At 43.8% G+C, this 12,605-nt stretch overlaps 1 protein-coding gene across 3 annotated transcripts in view; it reads left to right on the top strand.

The window, feature by feature from the left end:
- The window catches only part of LOC124259770 (contactin-5-like), a 102,249-nt gene that overhangs the window by 83,794 nt on the left and 5,850 nt on the right, over nt 1-12,605 (top strand). For all 3 annotated transcript variants that reach the window (XM_046693971.1, XM_046693970.1, XM_046693972.1), the window contains one exon: nt 8,534-8,690. In XM_046693971.1, coding sequence (XP_046549927.1) covers nt 8,534-8,690 — 157 coding nt within the window. The remainder of the gene's footprint in view (nt 1-8,533; nt 8,691-12,605) is intronic.

The following is a 12,605-nucleotide window of genomic DNA, read 5'->3' on the forward strand; positions in this document are numbered from 1 at the left end:
CACACTAGGTTACAGCATACTCCATCACATCAACTTACAGCCCACCACCATCACACCAGACTATTGCCCACCACACTGGCTTACAGCATACTCCATTACATCAACTTACGGCCCACCACCATCACACCAGACTTTTGCCCACCACACTAGCTTACAGCATACTCCATTACATCAACTTACGGCCCACCACCATTACATCAACTTACTGCCTACCACCATCACACCAGACTATTGCACACCACACTAGCTTACAGCATACTCCATTAAGTCAACTTACGGCCCACCACCATTACATCAACTTACTGCCTACCACCATCACACCAGACTATTGCACACCACACTAGCTTACAGCATACTCCATTACATCAACTTACGGCCCACCACCATTACATCAACTTACTGCCTACCACCATCACACCAGCCTATTGCACACCACACTAGCTTACAGCATACTTCATTACGTCATCTTACGGCCCATCACCATTACATCAACTTACTGCCTACCACCATCACACCAGACTATTGCCCACCATACTAGCTTACAGCATACCCATTACATGAACTTACGCCCACCACCATCACACCAGACTATTGCCCACCACACTAGCTTACAGCATACTCCATTACATCAACTTACGGCCCACCACCATTACATCAACTTACTGCCTACCACCATCACACCAGACTATTGCACACCACACTAGCTTACAGCATACTCCATTACATCAACTTACGGCCCACCACCATTACATCAACTTACTGCCTACCACCATCACACGTGACTATTGCACACCACACTAGCTTACAGCATACTCCATTACATCAACTTACGGCCCACCACCATTACATCAACTTACAGCCCACCACCATCACACCAGACTATTGCCCACCACACTAGCTTACAGCATACCTATCACATCAACTTACGCTCCACCACCATTACATCAACTTACTGCCGCCCACCATCACATCAACTTATGGCCCACCACCATCACACACCAGACTATTGCCCACCACACTAGCTACAGCATACCCATTACATCAACTTACGGCCCACCACAATCATATACATCAACTTATGGCCCACCACCATCACACCAGACTATTGCACACCACACTGGCTTACAGCATACCCATTACATCAACTTACAGCCCACCACCATCATACCAGCCTAATGCCCACCACACTAGCTTTACAGCATACCCATTACATCAACTTACGCCCACCACCATTACATCAACTTACCGCCTACCACCATCACATCAACTTATGGCCCACCACCATCACACCAGACTATTGCTCACCACACTAGCTTACAGCATACTCCATTAGCATCAACTTACGCCCACCACCATTACATCAACTTACTGCCAACCACCATCACACCAGACTATTGCACACCACACTAGCTTACAGCATACTCCATTACATCAACTTACAGCCCACCACCATCAGACCAGACTATTGCCCACCACACTAGCTTACAGCATACCCATTACATCAACTTACGCCCACCACCATCACACCAGATTATTGCAAACCACACTGGCTTACAGCATACCCATTACATCAACTTACGCCCACCACCATCACACCAGACTATTGCACACCACACTGGCTTACAGCATACTCCATTACATCAACTTACGCCCGGGCCACCATCACACCAGACTATTGCACACCACACTGGCTTACAGCATACCCATCACATCAACTTACTGCCCACCACCATCACACCAGACTATTGCACACACCACACTAGCTTACAGCATACCCATTACATCAACTTACGGCCCACCACCATCACACCAGACTATTGCACACCACACTAGCTTACAGCATACCCATTACATCAACTTACGCCCACCACCATCACACCAGACTATTGCCCACCACACTAGCTTACAGCATACCCATTACATCAACTTTACGCCCACCACCATCACACCAGACTATTGCACACCACACTAGCTTACAGCATACCCATTACATCAACTTACGCCCACCACCATCACACCATCCTAATGCACACCACACTGGCTTACAGCATACTCCATGACATCAACTTACGCCCCCACCACCATCACACCAGACTATTGCACACCACACTAGGGTTACAGCATACCCATCACATCAACTTACTGCCCACCACTATCACACCAGACTATTGCACACCACACTAGCTTACAGCATACTCCATTACATCAACTTACTGCCTACCACCATCACACCATCCTAATGCACACCACACTAGCTTACAGCAAACTTCATTACGTCAACTTACGGCCCATCACCATTACATCAACTTACTGCCTACCACCATCACACCAGACTATTGCCCACCACACTAGCTTACAGCATACTCCATTACATCAACTTACAGCCCACCACCATCACACCAGACTATTGCCCACCACACTAGCTTACAGCATACTCCATTACATCAACTTACGGCCCACCACCATTACATCAACTTACTGCCTACCACCATCACACCAGACTATTGCACACCACACTAGCTTACAGCATACTCCATTACATCAACTTTACGCCCACCACCATTACATCAACTTACTGCCTACCACCATCACACCAGCCTAATGCACACCACACTAGCTTACAGCATATACCCATTACATCAACTTACGCCCACCACCATTACATCAATCAATCTACTGCCTACCACATCATCACACAAGACTATTGCACACCACACTAGCTTACAGCATACTCCTTTACATCAACCTACGGCCCACCACCATTACATCAACTTACGGCCCACCACCATCACACCAGACTATTGCACACCACACTAGCTTACAGCATACTCCATTACATCAACTTACGGCCCATCACCATTAACATCAACTTACTGCCTACCACCATCACACACCAGACTATTGCCCACCACACTAGCTTACAGCATACTCCATTACATCAACTTACAGCCCACCACCATCACACCAGACTATTGCCCACCACACTAGGTTACAGCATACTCCATCACATCAACTTACAGCCCACCACCATCACACCAGACTATTGCCCACCACACTGGCTTACAGCATACTCCATTACATCAACTTACGGCCCACCACCATCACACCAGACTTTTGCCCACCACACTAGCTTACAGCATACTCCATTACATCAACTTACGGCCCACCACCATTACATCAACTTACTGCCTACCACCATCACACCAGACTATTGCACACCACACTAGCTTACAGCATACTCCATTAAGTCAACTTACGGCCCACCACCATTACATCAACTTACTGCCTACCACCATCACACCAGACTATTGCACACCACACTAGCTTACAGCATACTCCATTACATCAACTTACGGCCCACCACCATTACATCAACTTACTGCCTACCACCATCACACCAGCCTAATGCACACCACACTAGCTTACAGCATACTTCATTACGTCAACTTACGGCCCATCACCATTACATCAACTTACTGCCTACCACCATCACACCAGACTATTGCCCACCATACTAGCTTACAGCATACTCCATTACATGAACTTACGGCCCACCACCATCACACCAGACTATTGCCCACCACACTAGCTTACAGCATACTCCATTACATCAACTTACGGCCCACCACCATTACATCAACTTACTGCCTACCACCATCACACCAGACTATTGCACACCACACTAGCTTACAGCATACTCCATTACATCAACTTACGGCCCACCACCATTACATCAACTTACTGCCTACCACCATCACACGCGGACTATTGCACACCACACTAGCTTACAGCATACTCCATTACATCAACTTACGGCCCACCACCATTACATCAACTTACGGCCCACCACCATCACACCAGACTATTGCACACCACACTAGCTTACAGCATACTCCATTACATCAACTTACTGCCTACCACCATCACACCAGACTATTGCACACCACACTAGCTTACAGCATACTCCATTACATCAACTTACGGCCCATCACCATTACATCAACTTACGGCCCACCACCATCACACCAGACTATTGCACACCACACTAGCTTACAGCATACTCCATTACATCAACTTACTGCCTACCACCATCACACCATCCTAATGCACACCACACTAGCTTACAGCATACTTCATTACGTCAACTTACGGCCCATCACCATTACATCAACTTACTGCCTACCACCATCACACCAGACTATTGCCCACCACACTAGCTTACAGCATACTCCATTACATCAACTTACAGCCCACCACCATCACACCAGACTATTGCCCACCACACTAGCTTACAGCATACTCCATTACATCAACTTACGGCCCACCACCATTACATCAACTTACTGTCAGCCCACCATCACATCAACTTATGGCCCATCACCATCACACCAGACTATTGCCCACCACACTAGCTTACAGCATACCCATTACATCAACTTACGCCCACCACAATCACATCAACTTATGGCCCACCACCATCACACCAGACTATTGCACACCACACTGGGTTACAGCATACTCCATTACATCAACTTACAGCCCACCACCATCATACCAGCCTAATGCCCACCACACTAGCTTACAGCATACTCCATTACATCAACTTACGGCCCACCACCATCACACCAGACTTTTGCCCACCACACTAGCTTACAGCATACTCCATTACATCAACTTACGGCCCACCACCATTACATCAACTTACTGCCTACCACCATCACACCAGACTATTGCACACCACACTAGCTTACAGCATACTCCATTAAGTCAACTTACGGCCCACCACCATTACATCAACTTACTGCCTACCACCATCACACCAGACTATTGCACACCACACTAGCTTACAGCATACTCCATTACATCAACTTACGGCCCACCACCATTACATCAACTTACTGCCTACCACCATCACACCAGCCTAATGCACACCACACTAGCTTACAGCATACTTCATTACGTCAACTTACGGCCCATCACCATTACATCAACTTACTGCCTACCACCATCACACCAGACTATTGCCCACCATACTAGCTTACAGCATACCCATTACATGAACTTACGGCCCCCACCACCATCACACCAGACTATTGCCCACCACACTAGCTTACAGCATACTCCATTACATCAACTTACGGCCCACCACCATTACATCAACTTACTGCCTACCACCATCACACCAGACTATTGCACACCACACTAGCTTACAGCATACTCCATTACATCAACTTACGGCCCACCACCATTACATCAACTTACTGCCTACCACCATCACACGCGGACTATTGCACACCACACTAGCTTACAGCATACCCATTACATCAACTTACGCCCACCACCATTACATCAACTTTTACGCCCACCACCATCACACCAGACTATTGCACACTACACTAGCTTACAGCATACTCCATTACATCAACTTACTGCCTACCACCATCACACCAGACTATTGCACACCACACTAGCTTACAGCATACTCCATTACATCAACTTTACGCCCACCACCATTACATCAACTTACGCCCACCACCATCACACACCAGACTATTGCACACCACACTAGCTTACAGCATATACCCATTACATCAACTTACTGCCTACCACCATCACACCATCCTAATGCACACCACACTAGCTTACAGCATACTTCTATTACGCCAACTTACAGCCCATCACCATTACATCAACTTACTGCCTACCACCATCACACCAGACTATTGCCCACCACACTAGCTTACAGCATACTCCATTACATCAACTTACAGCCCACCACCATCACACCAGACTATTGCCCACCACACTAGCTTACAGCATACTCCATTACATCAACTTCTACGCCCACCACCATTACATCAACTTACTGTCAGCCCACCATCACATCAACTTATGGCCCACCACCATCACACCAGACTATTGCCCACCACACTAGCTTACAGCATACTCCATTACATCAACTTACGGCCCACCACAATCACATCAACTTATGGCCCACCACCATCACACCAGACTATTGCACACCACACTGGGTTACAGCATACCCATTACATCAACTTACAGCCCACCACCATCATACCAGCCTAATGCCCACTACACTAGCTTACAGCATACCCATTACATCAACTTACGGCCCACCACCATTACATCAACTTACTGCCTACCACCATCACATCAACTTATGGCCCACCACCATCACACCAGACTATTGCCCACTACACTAGCTTACAGCATACTCCATTACATCAACTTACGGCCCACCACCATTACATCAACTTACTGCCAACCACCATCACACCAGACTATTGCACACCACACTAGCTTACAGCATACTCCATTACATCAACTTACAGCCCACCACCATCAGACCAGACTATTGCCCACCACACTAGCTTACAGCATACTCCATTACATCAACTTACGGCCCACCACCATCACACCAGATTATTGCAAACCACACTGGCTTACAGCATACTCCATTACATCAACTTACGGCCCACCACCATCACACCAGACTATTGCACACCACACTGGCTTACAGCATACTCCATTACATCAACTTACGGCCCACCACCATCACACCAGACTATTGCACACCACACTGGCTTACAGCATACTCCATCACATCAACTTACTGCCCACCACCATCACACCAGACTATTGCACACCACACTAGCTTACAGCATACTCCATTACATCAACTTACGGCCCACCACCATCACACCAGACTATTGCACACCACACTAGCTTACAGCATACTCCATTACATCAACTTACGGCCCACCACCATCACACCAGACTATTGCACACCACACTAGCTTACAGCATACTCCATTACATCAACTTACGGCCCACCACCATCACACCAGACTATTGCACACCACACTAGCTTACAGCATACTCCATTACATCAACTTACGGCCCACCACCATCACACCATCCTAATGCACACCACACTGGCTTACAGCATACTCCATGACATCAACTTACGGCCCACCACCATCACACCAGACTATTGCACACCACACTAGGTTACAGCATACCCATCACATCAACTTACTGCCCACCACTATCTCAACTTATGGCCCACCACCATCACACCAGACTATTGCCCACACACACTAGCTTACAGCATACTCCATTACATCAACTTACGGCCCACCACAATCACATCAACTTATGGCCCACCACCATCACACCAGACTATTGCACACCACACTAGCTTACAGCATACTCCATTACATCAACTTACTGGGCCCACCACCATCACACCATCCTAATGCACACCACACTGGCTTACAGCATACTCCATGACATCAACTTACGGCCCACCACCATCACACCAGACTATTGCACACCACACTAGGTTACAGCATACTCCATCACATCAACTTACTGCCCACCACTATCACACCAGACTATTGCACACCACACTAGCTTACAGCATACTCCATTACATCAACTTACTGCCTACCACCATCACACCATCCTAATGCACACCACACTAGCTTACAGCAAACTTCATTACGTCAACTTACGGCCCATCACCATTACATCAACTTACTGCCTACCACCATCACACCAGACTATTGCCCACCACACTAGCTTACAGCATACTCCATTACATCAACTTACAGCCCACCACCATCACACCAGACTATTGCCCACCACACTAGCTTACAGCATACTCCATTACATCAACTTACGGCCCACCACCATTACATCAACTTACTGCCGTCCACCATCACATCAACTTATGGCCCACCACCATCACACCAGACTATTGCCCACCACACTAGCTTACAGCATACTCCATTACATCAACTTACGGCCCACCACAATCACATCAACTTATGGCCCACCACCATCACACCAGACTATTGCACACCACACTGGGTTACAGCATACTCCATTACATCAACTTACAGCCCACCACCATCATACCAGCCTAATGCCCACCACACTAGCTTACAGCATACTCCATTACATCAACTTACGGCCCACCACTGTCACACCAGACTATTGCACACCACACTGGCTTACTCCCCAGCCATGTCATACCAAAAGACATTAAAATATGGTACTTGTTGGTCCCTGCCTGGCGCTCAGCATTAATGGGTACAACAAGGACTGGTCAGCTCAGAGTCAGTATAAAGTGTCTGAGTGGGGCATTCATGCTAAACTGCGGCCTGGTATCTCAGTGAGCTAGCACTATAAAACCAGCTTAAGTCTGGGCTGGTACAAGCAGCCACACATACACATGCATGCACGTCGTGATATGCGCGAAATATTCTTAAGTACAATATTAAACTCCATTGCACCTCACCTCACACTGACTTACAGCATTTCTCCACTCCATCACATCATCAACTTGCTCCCCACCACATCACACCGGCTTACAGCACACCAACACCAGCTCATATTTTACTGATGCTTCTGACAGTTACTATTCTCTAACGAATATATTCATAAAAGTGTTTCTTATGTGTACTGTTTGAAAGGGCTGAAAGACTGATTGTGTTGTTTGTTGTAGTTCCTCAAGAATGTAGGACCAGACCCAGAAGTCCTTGTGTTAACTAATGTCACACACAAGGATAGTGGGAAGTACGTGTGTCTAGCTGGCAACTTGTGGGGCATCAAGTACAACAACGCCTGGCTCACGGTCATTGCTTTAGGTAACAGTCCATCCGGTAAGTCAATAGCATCTAGTCATCACATAATATTATAAACAAGTTGTTATCCATAAAGTATCATACCTTTCTTATTATTCATCAACTTCTAAAATGTCAATCAAACAGATAAGTCTCCACTTGTTAACCTAAGTACAGACAGAGCTGTTGAGTTGGAACAGTTCTATATTGGAGAGCTTAAGTTAGTTCATCAAGGTATCTCATGCGAAAACTTCCTTGAGGTGGTTTTCCTAGATAATAAATAGAAGTACTATATTCAATGTAAGAATATTAGAAAATGTAGAAAATCGACAAAGGGAACAATGCCTGTAAAACCCATACTGAGTTAGTGGTTTGAACAAAGAAATTTTAGCATAGTTGCTGTAGGAAATTATCACTGCACCTATTCACTGATACATCAATGTGCTATGATACACAGGATATGATATGATGCGTTAACGTGTGTATCACAATTCACAGTGATACTCAATATTGTCATTTAAAATGATAAAATTGCTCTTCTTGTTCAAGACATGATTTTAGACAGATACCTCAGCAAAGACAACCAATGAAGGGTTTTCTTGTAACTGAACCAGAAAAAAGAAAAGGCACACATGGCCTACAAGTCAGCTGTCTGCCAACACTATATTCATAGTCACAACTAATGATCCCCCGCAACACGTTTTGCGGGGGGGGTATTAAAATGGACTCCGTCCACATTTGTCTTTTCCGGAGCAGAACTCTAAAACTGTTTAATATTTCTTCACCAAACTTGGCACATAGATAGATCTGGTGGTGTTCTGGTGCCTTTTGGTAGTTTGGGAATTCTGAATAAAACTTTTTTGGGCGTTTCCATGGCAACAAGTTCGACTTAGACTGAAATTGGTGGTAGTGCTCTTTTCCGGAGCTGAACTCTAAAACCGTTCACTATTTCTTCACCAAACGTGGCACATAGATAGATCTGGTGGTGTACTGGTTCCTTTTTGTAGTTTTGGTATTCTGAATAAAATATTTTTGGCATTTCCATGGCAACAAGTTTGACTTAGCCTGAAATTGGTGGTAGTACACTTTTCCAGAGCTGAACTCTAAAACCGTTCACTATTTCTTTACCAAACTTGGCACATAGATTGTTCTGGTGGTGTACTGGTGCCTTTTGGTAGTTTTAGAAATCTGAATAAAATATTTTTGGCATTTCCATGGCAACAAGTTTGACTTAGCCTGAAATTGGTGGTAGTACACTTTTCCAGAGCTGAACTCTAAAACCGTTCACTATTTCTTTACCAAACTTGGCACATAGATTGTTCTGGTGGTGTACTGGTGCCTTTTGGTAGTTTTAGAAATCTGAATATAATATTTTTGGCATTTCCATGGCAACAAGTTTGACTTAGCCTGAAATTGGTGGTAGTGCTCTTTTCCGGAGCAGAACTCTAAAACCGTTCACTATTTCTTTACCAAACTTGGCACAGAGATTGGTCTGGTGGTGTACTGGTGCCTTTTGGTAATTTTGGAAATCTGAATAAAATATTTTTGGCATTTCCATGGCAATGTGTTTGACTTAGCCTGAAATTGGTGGTAGTGCTCTTTTCCGGAGCAGAACTCTAAAACCGTTCACTATTTCTTCACCAAACTTGGCACATAGATTGGTCTGGTGGTGTACTGGTTCCTTTTTGGTAGTTTTGGAATTCTGAATAAAATATCTTTGTCATTTCCATGGCAACAAGTTGGACATAGACTGAAATTTGTGATAGTGCTCCTTTCTGGAGCACAACTTTAAAAACCTTTCAATACTCCTTCCACTTTTCTATATACACACCTAAATATTTGACATAATCATAACTCATAGACATAATCATGAAGAGTATTTTGCCATTGAGGGGGATATTGATGACTTTGTCTTCTTGTTATTCTGGAATCTGGTTACTGGACTGGACCCAAAAAATGACAGAAAGTGGAAACAAGAAGTCTCAGAAATAAAAGATTCTGAATTGGTATCACTTGATGGCTGATTGTTGAACTATGCTTTTTAGTTTGAAAGGCCTCATAGGAGTGTGACACTTTTTCAATTCAATGTTTAATCATTGTGATCGGAATCAAGGCAAATATTATGATTTATTACTTTACATATCATTGCAGCTCTACAGGTCATAATATGCTGTCTCTATGGGGCTGTTTTGTGTAACAATAATCTGTTATATTTAGAACTGCCAGTATATTGCAATACACTTTTCAAAGAAACTTTTTTCTCTGTACCAGTATATTGGATGAAAGAATATAACAAGTATTGTTATTTTATCTATGGTTTAGGCTAAAATGTACACAGAAATACATTCCCATCCCATTAGGAGACATGACAACCAAATGACTGACCAGGCTGACTGTGACATCGGAGTAGTTACTTTACTTCTTGTGGTTGTAAATATGGGGGCAACCCTATAAATAATCACATTCGTAATGGTTTCTTTACTTGTAAAAACTTGACGGTGCTCCACTATTTTATAGATCACCAGTTTCCCAGTTGCATTTTAACTTGTAAAACCACACTTTTCACTTAAGTCATCATTTTGATTGCTCCATGCAAAGTTGCAAATATTTCATTTTGCTAAATTTTGATATTGTGTGCAGTGCATTGCGTGTACAAACTTCTGACATGCATAGACACCTCCTCTTTAATCAACATAACTTCACACAGAAAAAAAGATTGATCGTACCATTGAGAACGAAGATGACAGTTACATTGGAACTAATAATAACGATGTCCTATCTGAGCTGATGGACACACATGAAGCGAGGTAGAACAGTCTATAGTGGTGACAGTCGAAAGTCAATCAAAATCACTCTTTTTTTTGTGAAAAAAAATTAATAAAGTAATGGCTTAGAAAATATGTAATTATAAAATACAAAAGGGTTGTTCCATCACTTCAAACTTTAAGACACAATACAAATGAAGATATTGACCTGTCACTCTTCAAATGACAATTTTTTCTATGTTTTCTTAATATAATATTTACAGGACTTGACATAGAATCAAAAATAGCTGTCATTGTTGATAATTCTAGAAATGCTACCTCTATTAATCAGAATTATAACCACCTCCTCCCAATTCTTCTGCATCTGGTAGTTGTTTGGAAAGAAATGATGTGTATCTCACCTTGACAAGCTGAAGAGATAGATGCTGAATGGCAGTACTGTTATCTTGGCAAATAGTTGCATGTAAGATGCTTCAGGTTGGTTTTGTGTTTCTGCAGCCAAAATACAAGATTTATGGTAATGATGTAATATAGGTAGTATTCTTTACTACTGTTCCTATAGTTCTTTTGGAAACATTCTTTTTGAATGAAACTTTCTCAGTGCAGATTCTAGTAATTTTGTTAGGTTGAGTCACACCTAGGATTCAGACCAGTCACCTAATCACCTGCACACAAGGTCAGCAATCTAACAAACTCAGCCACCAAAAATGGAAGTCTGACAACTGACAGTTTAGATAAATTAGCACAGCTCACATGGCCGAAAGATATGAATACATATTGCCATTTAGAAAGTATGAAATGTTATGTATGTTATGTTTGGGATTACACTTTCTGAGTAAAGTACAGATTCTAGTAAATCTTAAGGGTAAGTCTCATCCCGTCCATCAAACCCACACTATCAGAGTCAGGCACCTGATTGCCAGAACACAATATCATCGATGTTATCCAATCAACCAGTGCAGTTTCCATACAATGGAAGTGTGACTACTGGGAGTGTGTTACATTGTGTACCAGTCAAATGGACTCCCAAAATTTATGCCTAGACTGAATGTCCCAGATTCTAGAAGGAGAGTCAGGGTTCATACCATCACTTGATCTGTTTCTTGGTTTTCTCATGCTCGAAGCATGAACTTGTTTATTTGAAAATTTAAAAAATCCACAATGTGCATGTTTGTTTCATTTGTTATCA

This window comes from Haliotis rubra, unplaced genomic scaffold (genome assembly GCF_003918875.1).
Source record: "Haliotis rubra isolate DU_JTF1 unplaced genomic scaffold, ASM391887v1 Scf736, whole genome shotgun sequence".
Classification (NCBI taxonomy): domain Eukaryota; kingdom Metazoa; phylum Mollusca; class Gastropoda; order Lepetellida; family Haliotidae; genus Haliotis; species Haliotis rubra.